Here is a 14,965-nt window from a genome sequence, read left to right on the forward strand (position 1 = left end):
ATTAAAAAGTGCTATGTACTTCTCACATAAAAAGACAAAATAAATAAATAAATAAATGAATAAATAAAACTAAAATCACAATTTAAAACTTGTATAATTGTAATAAAAACAATAAAAAGCAAATAATAATTATAATTATTATTATCATTATCAGTCATGACAAGAAGGTTCATTTTGGTCCCCCGTTTTCATTACACTTAATAAAAAAAGTAAAATTTATCATAAATGGGTCTCTGGAATCTTGCACATTGTCGATGAGATTTTGACATGAAAAAAGCCTAACACACATTGGCTTATCTCAACTTTGACAAAGTCAATAAAAAATTTAAAATGCTCATAAACCCACAAACAAGAACTGTAATAAAACAAAGCATTAATTATATTAAAAATAATAAATTCAAAACATAAAGTGGCTTCATCATGAAGCCCATTTCCAACACCCAATCTAAAACGTAATCGAACTGTCCGCATAAAAATACTGAAAACAATAAAAGATGACAACTACTTTAACCTTCAGTAGTGAAATGTGAAAGACATGCACATAATCGATATTTATAAGATAACCATTTAACTTAAAATATAAATGAATAGTTCACCACATAATGAAACTGCAGGCCTGCAGCAGGATACTATTGTAATGCTTTGCTGCTAAACATCTTTTACAATGAATCATGTCATTCGCTGGTGATATTACACTATTATAATCCAAGACAAATATCCATAATAGGTTGGACTGTTTGCTGAAACATCATCATAAGATCAAACACAGCTCTATTGTGATGGGTTTTTTATGACTATAATTGTGAAGTGAAATCGGATGGTTAAGAAATACATCATTTGAATGTTACAGTTTAATTAATAGAGATTTGTAGGTTGTTACTAATTTGCTAATTACCCGAGTGTCTCTGTTGACCTTTATGGCAGTTTTATGAGTTATGATTTACATCTCCATTCATGCATATTACTGAACTTTTATTTTATATCAAGGTCAAATGATTGAAACCAAAAGGTCACTGGCAGCTGCACTGATCTGAGACAAAGAGATACAATCATTCTAGTGGATTATTATATTAAACACCCTGTGAGTGTGAGCTTTATACTTGTACTGTATGGACACCAGCAAATATACACAATGCGACACTGTGGCCCTCTGGTGGAGAAATGCAGAATTCAACTCATTCTTATGCGGGTCCTTTTGACATTTACAAAATTCGTTGTAATTTAAAGAATCGTCATTATAAAAGGGTAAACCAGACATTTAGAAATAACTCAGCAAATAAATATCATCATGCCTGACAGAATGGGAATAATTAGCTAAAGTCAGTCACTGCTTGGTGAGGGAGCGAAAGTTTGAGGTTCATTTTGATATTTTTAACCCGCTTTAAATTTTATCAGATTTTGATATTTTTAACCCGCTTTAAATTTTATCAGACCGGATGAAATGTTAGACAAACCAACTAATAACGCAAAACATCACAGAGCTGATTAAACCCTTCGCTTACGTACTGATGTTTGTGTTGTGGACTCTTTCAGTGAGTGGAAAGTAGCTAAAGCCCGCTTGAAAAGTCGCTGTATGATGTCATACGCTAATTAGCATATTTACGACGTCATTGCGTCGTATTGCCTTTTACATTTGTTTGCCTCTCTGTGCTCACATACTGTATTTTAATGCAGCCAAATTCTCAATCAAACTTTTTTCATATGTATATATATATATATATATATATATCTATATATATTATATACACACACACACACACAAATATATAGTCATAAACACTGACAGCAACTCCAGTCAGTTACACATAACATATGAATATGTTTGTGAGTATATGTGATGAAGAAAGAGAGAGAAGTGGAGAAAGGAAATGTATTCTATTTACCCAAATTTTATTCAAACCTGTAAATGTAGTTATGTGTGTTTATTGAGTATGTTTTCAGCTGAATTCATTGATTTGGTCTAGCTTATAATTCACTGTACTAGCTTCACGGGAAGTCCAGTGCACTCTAGTTTGCATGAAGAAATATGACACAATAATACATCTGATCTGGTTAATGAGGATGAAATAATAAACAGCTGTAGACTACAGCTCTCATATAATGTAATGCCTTTGGTTTTTACTGAGCTGCACATTGAGAAATTTAAATTTTAATCAGAAATACAATTGAAATACAATAAATTGGCAGTGTGACTGAGTATTCGCTCTTTAAAAAAAAGTCAAATGCAGTTAATGTTTACCTTAAATTTGTATTCTATTATTTAAATTTACAATATACCAGGGACATCAGCATTGAATCAGCATAGAAAGCGTAAAGGTGAAGTGTGTCACTTCTAAACCATTAGTGGTACTGTATAAAATGGAAAAGTTACCAGTTTGAGAAGCCAGTAACCAATGATGAGGGTTTGACCAATGAAAAATGGACATGTTTGACAGTGATCAATATATATTTTTTTCAATTCTGTTTAGGGCTGCTGTTGGCACAGAAATGATACACTTGACCTTTAATTAATAGATGTTAATTGGAGGCTGGTACAATAGCAAAGGGTGAATACATGGATATGTGCTAGTATGGATTAAGTGTCGCTGAATGCACTCAAAACGTACATGAACAGGTACAAAGAAACAGACACCTATCAGTGTAGCATCTACAATACCTCAAAGAACCTAAAGTGATGCTAACAGAGAAATCTTTACTGGAACAGTGAATTAAAAGCATTATAACTGCAAATTTACAAAGGCTCAGATAATCAGGCCTGCATTAACATGATTTACAAAAATGTGCAAGAACAACAAAGAACAAAAAAGGATTACTCATTTCTAGATGAGAGAAATTAAAGCGACAGAGACTAAAAATAAAGTGTTGAGAATTTGGAGATACAGATGAAATGCGTAGACCCTCTGTTTATTACAAACTGACATCATATGATAATATTGCAGCATGGAGCTTTCTTCTGGCTATAGTTTTAGCAAGAAACAACAGAAGAGGAGTAAACAGCTGTGTGATACATCATGTGAGTGTGTGCAGATGTTGTAGATCCTGGTTAGAAGAGTCTGGCTTTCTTCTTCAGTTCATTGCGTTTCCACAGAGGTAACCTGTTGAATTCCTTAATTTCCATCCCAAAGATTTCAAAGAACATCTCCGGAGCCAGATGGCGCTAGAAATGCAGATGAAAAAGAAGAAAAAGAGCAAAAATAACTCAAAAAAATATTTAAGTATATTTTAAGTATTTAAATTATTTAATGTTAAGATTAATAAAATAACCATCCATTTGGATGACATAGTTCAGATTGGTTTTAACATAGGCAAACTAATAAAACTAAGGCCACACAGGTTAAAAAAATAACTAAAAATAAAAAAATGCAATTATTTATATCACAATTTAGACTTTGATTTTTTTTCTCAGTTCTCATACTTTTTTCATTGCTACTTTTTATTACACAATTCAGAATTTTTTGTCCCTGTAAATGAGTTTATATTTCACAGTTCAGATTTTTCAACTCAGAATTGCGAATTTATAGAGTTCAAATCCAGCAATTCATCCCTAAAACCCTCAAAAAATTCAGAATATTAAAAATAAAATATATAAACTCAGAATTGAAAAATTGTATTTATTTATTTATTCATCTATCCTGTGGTGGAAACAGACTTAAAAAAATGGGGAAAAAAAATAATTATTAAATGTTAATTATTTACAGTTTGCATCTATTTGAGTTTATTTAAATAATAATTCAAAATGGCATGATTCAAATTGCTTAAAATCATCATAAATATGTTTAAATTCAGTAAAAAGTGAACATAGTTAAAATATGGTCAAATCTTCAGTTTAATTACTAGGTTAAGTACTATTCCAGAAATCTTACTCCTTTCATACCGATTTTATTTATGTATGAGTGACAAATATGCATCACATTACGTTTATAAGTTTGTTAATACTGTGTTAAAACTGTGTAATCCAAATGGGTGGAAATTTAACTTCCAATTCAAATACAAAAATCCTAAATCTTAAAGCCTAAATATGAGTGGGAATTTTGGATATATTATAATACAGGGTTTTGTTGCACAAACACTGTAAGAAAATACCTCTAGTCTGGTTCTGTCCACATCTCTGGGCAGTTTGGAGCGACTACGGCTGGTCACCATAAGCATTTCATATGGATATACCCGAATGAGACATATCAATCAGTTCAAAAATGCAAAATTTGCACAAACTCATTTTAAAGTTTGAAATGTAGGGTCCAATAAATCAGGCTGCATAGTTACAATACATCCAAGTAATTCACTGAATGCTGAACAGCCTAATAATTAAAATCATATTAAATATCAGATAATTTTATGCTAGTTTTATGTTACACTTGCTTTTGGTTCCAGCATATTAGGCATAGACACTCCTCTGTCCATTCTGGTGGCTGTACGCTGGCCATCATGCAAGGGCTAGAAACAAATCATGAATCGAGAGAGAAGCTAGTACTTAATGAGAGGTCAACTGTAGCTTTCAATCTAATTTCACATCATGTAAGATGAATGAGTATGAACATGTATTTTAAAGAATTTTACATATTATTATAATAAGGATGCAATAAGGATACATGGAAACACACAGAGTGATTAAAAACAGTAATCTACATACCTGAAACTCTGTTAAAAAGAAAGAAATAAAGAAAAAATATGTTTTTATATTTATACATTAAAATAGCCACTTTGAGAAATGCTAGCTATCTCAGTTTCTGCACTACATGATGCTTTATCGTCTATATGAATTTATACTACTTCCACAATATATGACTGTGATTATTATTGCTCTCATTACATATTAATGTATGCAATTAAAGTTAAACTAAAAGATGGATGAAACCAACCTCTCATCCCACTGCACACGTCTCCATAACTGTTGTACTGAGTAAAATCAGTCGACTGAGGCTGGAACAAAATATACATCAGAAACAGACAAAGTGGATTGAATAATCTTTTATCATTATTATATTATATTAAATAATGAGTGACAAGAATAAAGGGATCTTACCCGTTGCAGTGCATTTCGCCCGTATCCAGGCAGTGAGCCTGTTTTAGAAGGTGAATTTCGATCTGCAATTTTAATAATATTGTACACATTCACTATGAAAAAAAAAAAAGTTCAATAATGCACACACACACACACACACACACATATATATATAAGTGTATAAGTATATAAGTGTAAGCATTATTTTTTAATATACTGTTCAAATTTATTTAAAATATAATATGTAATATAATATCTATTTAATTCCATTAATTATGATTCTTTAAAGGGATACTCCACCCAAAAATTTTAATTCTGTCATCATTTACTGCCCCAATGCATTTCTTTCTTGTGAGAAACACAAAAGAAGATATTTTAAAGAATCAAACAACAAAGACAAAGTTCCATGCACATGTACTAAAAAATGCATCCATATCATGTCCCATTGGCTTCCAGTGTTTTTTTAGGCTATACTATTGATGTCAATGGGACCATAAACTATTTGGTTACCAACATTCTTCAAAATATCTTCTTTTTGATTTCCACAGAGGAACGAAATGCATGCAGGTTTGGAACAACATGAGAGTGAGTAAATAATAACAGAATTTTCATTTTTGGGTGGACTATCTATCCCTCTAAATTAAAATTACAATTGTGCATCCTATTTGCTACCTCAATTCAAATTCAGGAATTCAGTTGGAATTTTAAATTCTCGATTATATTCTGAATGACCCTGTTCCTTAATCTTGAAGAAAGTCAAGATCCAGAACATGAACATCTAGTATGCAATCTATTGTACTGAGGAGCATTACTGCTTCCATGTTCGAAGCGTTGTGCTGACAGGCTCCGTGCATGACGCTCTCTGATCATCTCTTTCTCCATCTCCTCTTTAAGAATCATTTTCCCCAAACCAGATTGGATCTGGAATCAGAAACAAGAATCATTTTAGACTTTGTGTTGCATTGTTGAGTAGGTTGCATCAATCTTTTAGTTACAGACATCTCCTAACCTTGATGAGATGTTCCTCCTGAATCTGTCTGCGTTTCTGGTGCTCCTCCTCGTCCTCTTCTCTTGACCTTCTCCTCCCGTCTGTTCCTGAGCACCACCACCACAACAAAAACACATTAGTAGGACACACACACACACACACACACACACACACACACACACCAGAAGACCTAAAAGCAAATCCAGATTGAGTAAAGACTAGCCAATCTGTGCTATGAGAAATGCTGCATTAAGCAGGGTCTGTTTTTATATGATAAATCACAGTTTTTTCTACCTCCTGATATTTACAGAACTAGTATACAGAATAGTAATGAAATGATCACTTGTGTATTACAAGAAAAATGATTACACATTAACACATAGACAGAGAGACAACACAAACCTTTGAAGTCAATCTCAGTAGTCGCCCAGCTAACAGATATATGTTCTAAGAACATTTTGTCAATGTTCTCATTAAGCTATGAAAATGTTATTTCTGAATGTAATCTGAATGTTCAAAAAAATCTATTTTTTTAAATGAGCTTTTTGAGAGCACAAGAAAGGTTTGAACAAATGCTGTGTTAGCGTTATTGGAAGAATGTTTGCTCATAATTTGCCAGAATGTTCTGAGAATGTTTTCTGTTAGCTGGGCGATTTAAAACTTGCATTTATTATTATTATTATTATTATTATTATTATTTTGTAATTAAATTTTTTAACCAATTCAGTATTATTCTGTTTTTTTTTTAAGTACAGCATAATAATACAAAAATAAACAAACTCTGACAGCACTGTATATAAGGCTTCAGTTTGATATTGAATATTAAATATTAGTACCTAAATCAGGATGAAAAAAAGAGTTGTCAATAAAACAGATTATGTGTACACTTTAAGTACTAAAATACTATACTGAAATACTATTACTATTTAAGTGTTTCTACTTCAAAATTTCATGTTTAATACAATGTGTTTCTTTGAAATTATTTGTGAAATTTACTAGCAATTTCGGAATGAAATTTTTCCTACACCACATTCTTTTCAGCGAAGAAGCAGCTTTAGTAATACTAGCATTTTACTGTATCTACACAAATCTGTTCATAAATCAGCTTTAAATCTTCACGGCAATGTTATAGTTCACTGAAAAATTTAAACATTACTCACACATATTCCTAACTAATATTCTTTTCTTTTTTTTTCTTTGAAACACACCTCAATTGTGTTTTACAGAACAAAAAAAATTATAATAATACGGAGTCTAAAAATCATTAGTGTGAGTAAATGATGGGAATTTTTAGATTTTGGGTGAACTGTCCCTTTAAGGCAGAAGCAACGAGACTTTGGGAACAGATGTATCATGGGTGTCCACAGTACCTAGCGCAGCATGGGAGATCGGGGAGGACCAGCAGTCTGTCTCTATCTTTGCTGGGTAGTCTGGACCAGAGGTGTACGCCGAGGGGAATTTGGCTGATTTGATGATGTCATCAGCAGACTTACTCTGGGCTGCAAAGGCAGCTGAATCTGAATAAACCGAGGGGAGGCTGTGGACCATCAGTGTGGCTAGACCAACATCTAACCAACAGATAGCAGAAAATGCCTACTACAAGCCATATGTGGCACATGGTCAGGGGTTTAAGACCATTGATATCCCACAATCACTTTTTACAACATATAAGAAGCAGTATTCAATATTAGAACCTACTGCTTGTCTGCTTGCACTCTAAACATGCATAGCTCTATCATAAATCAATCAGCCAAAATAAGCCATGCAGCAATCTGACAAACCATCACTGGCTTCAGAACAAATAGCATGAATGTTAATAGGCAGACACAGTGGGATCCGACCTGTTGAATCCATCTACAGATGACTATAGCAACTTTAAAGGGGTCTTATCATGAAGAATCCAAATTCTCTGTGAGGTAAAAGAGTTTAATGTGCTATGAATCATACAGTAACAGTCAGAAGAAGGCAAATGAAACTAAGCTGAAATAAAACCCCCTCTTTTTCTTAATTTACTGACATCAGACTGATTACTAAAAATGATCACTGCGATATTTACAATATTTGTAATTATATGGATGAAGACACATTATACCTAAACACTAGATGTAATAATGAAAACTAGTAAAATATGAGAATTTCGGCTAAAACATTGTGCTGTTCCTGGCTATGTGCAGCAGTGCTATTATCCTTATTATAATTATTTTGTTATTTTTTTATATTTTTAATTAAATTTGTGCATTTTCTTTTTTCTTTTTGTAATTCTGTTGTATATTTGTTTTTTATTTGTCTAAACTTTTTTTATTTATATATATATAATTTTTTTTTTTTCAGTTTTAGTCATTTTAATCAAGTAAAGCTAAATGAAAAATGTTGCTTTGGTAACAGCTAAAATAAAATATTTTTTATTTTATTTAAGTTAACGTTTATTTTATTTGAAGTTTTATTTAATTTTTAGTTAACTATAATAACCCTGGTGTGTAGCACCTACAGCACTGCATTTGACAATAGAAATGAACAGTTAAAGTTTCTTTTTAACAAGATCCCATATCATTTTAGGCTGATCTTAACAGATTTAGCCACACATACAGATTCAGTGGAGGTTATTGAGAGATGGAGTAGAACAATATGAACTCAACAGCAAACCTGCAGCTCGTAAGCAAGAGCAAAAGCATTGTATCTCATTTCACATGCAAATAAGGCATTTACATACAGGGAGCAGCTGGAAAATTAATTAAAACAACAAGAACAAGAACATAAACAGCCAATTCGATTCTAAGGGCCAGAGAGGAAGTGGAAAACTGTCAACTTATAATATTTTGGCATAGATATTATATATTAATATTATAAGTGAATATTTAGCCCAAACCAATTTTTTTTCTTTCTTTCAATTTTATTTCAATACTTGTTGACAAGCAATAATACTAGGCTGTCATTTTTAATTTTAAATGCAACAATGTATCTTTTTTTAATAGCAAATATGATATTAAAGGTCTGGAAATAAGGGGCCAGTAAATACATTAGCTGATACTATGCATATCTAACTTTAGAAAATCTTGCAATCTTTTGATATCTATGAATATGAATGAAAGCTCATCAAGCACTCATTAGGAGAAGATGCTTTAATGATGATTGATTTATCAGTTGATTAATATTTATAGTGAAATGAGTTCAGTTGAGAAGACTTCAAACAATACTTACATGTTTACATTGAGTTGGTGTTTAATGGCACACAAGCAGATATTAATAAGGTGAAGGGACTCACAGTTTCCAAATAAAAACAAACAAACAAAACACAGAAATATGGTAAAATGACATACAAACATATACACAGTCATGACGTGAAATATTCTGAAATTCCTTGACCTTGATTTTCTCTCTGGCTGCTAGTTTTGGCTGTTAACTAGTTTACCAATTAACTGTTAAGGTCTGTCTTTTATTGACCACTTTGTAGAAATGCCCTGCTGTTGTGAGCCAAGCAGCAGTCTTTGCATAGTACACATTGCCAGTCTTGCCTGTATATTTACTATGTTGTTTTAAATGTCATGCAGTTGCTGAATAAAACTGTGTAAACAGACTTAAACAGTAAACAGAACAGCTAGTTGCTCAACATGTGTGCTTTAATGCTTGCAATGATGAAACTATAAAGTAATTTTAAATACAATCAATAAACTGTAGTAAATAAATATTTGGATAAGAATTTTAAGAACTCAATCAGATGCAATGTTCACAATGCAATACTTACAGGATTAGTTCACAGAAAATGAAAAATTTGCTGAAAATTCTCTCACCCTCAGGGCATCCAAGATGTACAGTAGATTGGTATGTTTCTTCATCGGAACAAATTTGGAGAAATTTAGCATTACATCACTTGATCACCAATGGATCATCTGCAGTGAATGGGTGCCGTCAGAATGAGAGTCCAAACAGCTCATAAAAACATCACAATATCCCATGTAATCTACACCAGTCCAGTCCAGTCCATCAATTAACATCTTGTGAAGTGAAAACTTGCGTGTTTGTAAGAAATAAACAAAAGGTTAAGATGTTTTTAACTTTGAAATGGTTGCTTCCGGCTAAAATATGAGTCCTCTATCCATCCATAATATTGCTTTCTCCAGTGAAAAAGTTGACTTGTCTGAATCAGGAGAGAAATATGCACAGAATAAGCACCGTTTACAAGCAAAAACAGCCCAAAACAGTTCTAAACAAATATGTTGGTTTTGATGTGAGAGGACAACAAGGAATGGACTTTCACTGGAGGAAGCGTTATTATGGATTATGTACTCGTATTTTGGCCAGAAGCGACCATTTAAAGTTAAAACATCTTGATGGATTTGTTTCTTACAAACATGCAGCTTTTTGCTTCACAAGACATTAATTGATGGACTTAAGTTTACTTTCGAATTACTGTGAAGTTTTTATCAGTTGTCTGGATTCTCATTCTGACGGCACCCATTCACTGCAGAGGATGAAGAAACAAACTTATCTACATCTTGGATGGCCTGAGGGTGAGTGAATGGGCAAGTTTTCATTTCTAGGTGAAGTATTCCTTTAAAAACAGTGATTCCAAACCATGGCTGCATGTACCTCAGGGTGTGCTTAAAATTTTTGATTTTGCATTATTAAAAATTTAAGCCTTTATCCTTTAAGTTGCAGCTTCTCATCAAAAATGCAAATTACTTTAATTTTGACAAATGTTCTAGTTGTAAAAATTATATATTCTAATTTTTAAAATTCAGGTACATAATAAGGTAAACTGGTCTAATTTGAATCTAAAAATTAAAGGGATACTACACCCCAAAATGAAAATTTTGTCATTAATTACTTACCCCCATGTCGTTCCAAACCCGTAAAAGCTCCGTTCATCTTCGGAACACAATTTAAGATATTTTGGATGAAAACCGGGAGGCCTGTGACTGTCCCATAGACTACCAAGTAAATAACAGTGTCAAGGTCCAGAAAAGGTATGAAAGTTGTCATCAGAATACTCCATCTGCCATCAGACTGGGTTCATCTGGGTTATATGAAGCGACGGGAACACTTTTTGCCATCAGATGGAGTATTCTGACAACGACTTTCATACCTTTTATGGACCTTGACACTGTTATTTACTTGGCAGTCTATGGGACAGTCACAGGCCTCCCGGTTTTCATCCAAAATATCTTCAATTGAGTTCCGAAGATGAACAGAGCTTTTACGGGTTTGGAACGACATGGGGGTAAGTGATTAATGACAAAATGTTTATTTTGGGGTGGAGTATCCCTTTAAGACTTGACTAACTCCTAGTTGGTCTTAACAGTTGGTGCCTGGACCCAAGAGTCTCACTGAAGACAGAGGAAACAACCTGGTTACAAAGTGAATCATAATATTAAGCATTTAAATAACATTAATGCTAATGCTAAACGATATCCAGTATAATATGAATTATGGTGTAAGTGACTTAATACGGAGCTGTGTGGGTACATAAGACAAAAATGGTTGGGAAACACTGCTTTAGTGTATATTATAAATCATGAGGCATACAGTATGTCTAAATTCTAAACATCTATTTATTGTGAAAGTTAAAGTATTGAATTCAAAGATTCTGAATGACTGTACCATACTGTTTGTAGATAGGGGGCTTTCTGTAGATGTTTACTCCTTGATCTGAAAGAAAGGAAAAGTCAAATTAGTTCATTTTAGTTCTTAATAAGAGAACTAGGTTTTTAAACAGAGAAACAAAACAATAACACATACAAAATTCACTGATGAACAATCAAGTCAGAGAAACTGACAACTGCACCACATATAGTTTTGATACACTATTACCAAAGAGTTAGTGGTGTTTGTTTGTGCAGACTTTTCATTGACTTTTCATTTCTGCGTGAACTGTTGCTTTAAGACAGAAAGATAACCAGACACAGAAAGTGCTATAAATAGTGAACATATGCTTAGACACAGGGGCATGCTGGGATTGACACACAGTGGGCCACTGGAAGACTCCAACAGTACCTGGCAGGTGAAAATGTTTAGGAGTCAGAGGGAGAGGAGGGGTGCTGCCCCCTGGGGAACTCCGACCACTGGACGGCTCAGTGCCTCCAATCACAAACACGGTCAAAGTTCAATAGGCAGAATAATTCAAATTAGGGCTGAGCGAAGTATGCATACAGATAGATAGATAGATAGATAGATAGATAGATAGATAGATAGATAGATAGATAGATAGATAGATAGATAGATAGATATTTGTAAATAAATAAATAAACAAATAAATAAAATAATCAATCAAGTTAAAAACTAAAATAAGCCATGTTTACACAGTGTTTTCAATAAATAAATAAAAAATACAAAAACTAACTATGGGGTTAATCTTAAAAAAAGAGAGGCAAATTTGAACCAAAATCAAAAGAAATAAACTTTTTTTTTTATTATTACAGAAAATAAGGTCTTATTTAAATTATTTATTGTTTGTTTAAGCTTTATATTCAATTCACAATTAAGTGCATTGACCCATGGTATGGTAGTATGGTAGCATGTGTTGTATTGCTAATTTATGGTCATTTATTAAAATAAGAACCCCACTGCATTACAATAACGAACCATTACAACATTATTTTATCACAGTAATGATAATCTAATAATCGAATCAGAATCACCACTGAAAATTATGGGACTTACAAAAAAGTTAAACATCTGTATGCAAAAAACATCTGGTGAAAAACTGCTCATCATGAAAATGTCATTCAAAATGATACTAGTTAGAGCACCCAGCTCTAGTTTTTAGAGATAGGCTTTCTCTATTCTAAAACTAAATTTGGACACTGGAGGAGAACAGTGCTATATTAGAAAACTGTAAATAATCCATGAAAGGAAAAGATAAATTAATTTGATGAAATTTTAATACGAGTCTTTCGAGCACAGCAGACAGGGCTCACAGCTCACCGGGTCTGTGGAAGTGCTGTGGAGAGCGTGACAGGGTGGGGGTGTAATTGTGGCGGCTGTAAATGGGCGACCCGATGGAGCCTTGACTTGTCGACCGGTGGAGGATTCGTTCTCTCATGTCGTAGTAACCCTGAAAAAAACAGGAAAGATACACCGTAAAAATAAATAAATAAATAAACAAATCACTATTGTTTAATTTGAAAATCTAGATGTGATCCAATTACAATACAAAATCTATAAATAAATTATTAAATATTTAGAATGAAAATTAAACTGCATTTCTCCAATACAACACATAAATATTCAGTAATATTATGTAATCATTTGATTTTTGCCTGCAAGCAAAATAAAACTCCAAATATGACTCACCTCAGCAGTCGGTGTGGGTGACCTGGTCTGAAAAATAAATATAAATATACAAAGAAAACTTTGTAAACAAATTTAGACTGTCACTGGGACACCACTGAACTGGGGAAATTAATACACAAACGAGCTAACTAACAAACTATTAATTAATTCATTCATTTATTTATGGTGGTGAATCTCAGAAAAGAGATGCCTGGGTCAAATTTAAACTCAAAATCAAATTTAAGAAATTATAGTTTTCAGAAATGAGTAATCATATCATATTTTCAGTTTTTGCATATTTATTTATTTGTTTGCATGCATGTATGTATGTATTTACGCATTGCTTTATGCATTTATTTATGTATTTTGGCTTTTTATTCATTACGTACATTATTATCAATACTAAAAGCTGTGCTGCTTAATATTTTATTACATTATAATTGTTTCTACTGTCACTTTTGATGAATTTAATGGATTGTGGCTGAAGAAATGCATTTATTTCTTCATAAAAATTAAGTATGTGATAAAGTATTTATCATGGTACCATCATATGTGTTGTATTGCCTTGAATTTATGGTAATTTATTTATTTATTAAAAAAAAAATGCATTACAATAATGAAGCATAAAAGCATTATTGTATCACAATAGTGATAATCTAATGAGAGTCATCACTGAAAATTAAAGGACTTATAAAAAGTAAACAAAAACATCTGCCGATAAATTGTGTGGATAAGTGGCCACAAAGGGGCACTCATGAGCATCCATCTGAATCATAAAATCACAAATGGGACTCAATACAATCTCCTGGACTACCTCAAGACTACTAGTCCACATCCAGTCTGGGATTTAGGAACCGTACCAATAACACGCAAATTACAGTGAAACAGGTGAAAGGTCATGTGACTAACTTACTCTGTCTTCTGGCATAGGTGAACACTCTCTCCTGGAGCTCTGCAGCTGTCAACAGAAAGGTGTTGTGTTGGGATAAAGTCCAGGTCAGTATGAAACAACATAAATATCAATTTTATACAAGCAGAAAAAAAAATGTATCAGTCTGTGTTCAATACTATACTGAACTCAAGAGCTGTTTCAAACCCTAGTGAGTTGCATCCCTGTTCACTACCTAGATATCTGTCTTCTAAGGCAGCATCCTATAATATCCTATGAAAATTTCATCTGATGAATAAAATTTAAGTGCATATATATGCCGCTGTAGAATTTGGCTAGAATGTGGCATAATTTTGCTACCTACTTCACCTTCTTAACCAGTCTTCACATCTGGAGCACGTGACCTATGACGCTGTCTAGATAGAAAGGTCACTAGGGCTTGGAACAGAGCTTCTGTTTGACTTATTTTTACCTCTCCCACACTCTCTCTCTCCTCTGACTCATCCAGTGAGGTGGTGTAAAGTGGTTCATAGTTGATAAGATCTGGACGCTCAATGTCATAAATGGCTTTGACCTTGGGAATGGCTGCTAAATCCTTGTAATCAAGGATCTCATTGTCTACTTTTGCCTAGAGGACACAAACAAACACAGGGAGTCACAGATGTCTGAATTTCTCCATGACAGCAGTGAAAATATAAAGTTCTATAAAAAGCCTTTCCTAGGCCAACATAAGGGTCTGAGCATCAGAATTTAAATAAAAAATTAACAAAAAAAGCAAAAAGCCACTTATGTAACAGTGATTTTACCACAGTTGTTG

General features: G+C 32.9%; 1 protein-coding gene across 15 annotated transcripts in view; it reads right to left on the reverse strand.

Moving 5' to 3' along the window:
* Nucleotides 1-1,869: 1,869 nt before the first annotated feature.
* The window catches only part of LOC109046882 (actin-binding LIM protein 1-like), a 37,281-nt gene continuing 24,185 nt past the window's right edge, over nucleotides 1,870-14,965 (reverse strand). For 2 of the 15 annotated variants that reach the window (XM_042769426.1, XM_042769432.1), the window contains exons 10-24: nucleotides 14,621-14,776; nucleotides 14,173-14,217; nucleotides 13,281-13,307; nucleotides 12,912-13,041; nucleotides 11,982-12,065; nucleotides 11,589-11,636; nucleotides 7,361-7,507; nucleotides 6,012-6,097; nucleotides 5,815-5,923; nucleotides 5,024-5,115; nucleotides 4,860-4,920; nucleotides 4,631-4,638; nucleotides 4,360-4,434; nucleotides 4,084-4,164; nucleotides 1,870-3,157 (exon numbers count right to left, since the gene is read on the reverse strand). In XM_042769426.1, the coding sequence (XP_042625360.1) occupies nucleotides 3,044-3,157; nucleotides 4,084-4,164; nucleotides 4,360-4,434; nucleotides 4,631-4,638; nucleotides 4,860-4,920; nucleotides 5,024-5,115; nucleotides 5,815-5,923; nucleotides 6,012-6,097; nucleotides 7,361-7,507; nucleotides 11,589-11,636; nucleotides 11,982-12,065; nucleotides 12,912-13,041; nucleotides 13,281-13,307; nucleotides 14,173-14,217; nucleotides 14,621-14,776 (1,263 nt within the window). In that variant the 3' untranslated portion in view covers nucleotides 1,870-3,043. Of the gene's footprint in view, nucleotides 3,158-4,083; nucleotides 4,165-4,359; nucleotides 4,435-4,630; nucleotides 4,639-4,859; nucleotides 4,921-5,023; nucleotides 5,116-5,801; nucleotides 5,924-6,011; nucleotides 6,098-7,360; nucleotides 7,508-11,588; nucleotides 11,637-11,981; nucleotides 12,066-12,911; nucleotides 13,042-13,280; nucleotides 13,308-14,172; nucleotides 14,218-14,620; nucleotides 14,777-14,965 lie in introns of those variants that run through there. The other 13 variants (XM_042769430.1, XM_042769441.1, XM_042769429.1 and 10 more) reach the window with 12 other exon arrangements.

This window comes from Cyprinus carpio, chromosome A13 (genome assembly GCF_018340385.1).
Source record: "Cyprinus carpio isolate SPL01 chromosome A13, ASM1834038v1, whole genome shotgun sequence".
Classification (NCBI taxonomy): Eukaryota; Metazoa; Chordata; class Actinopteri; order Cypriniformes; family Cyprinidae; genus Cyprinus; species Cyprinus carpio.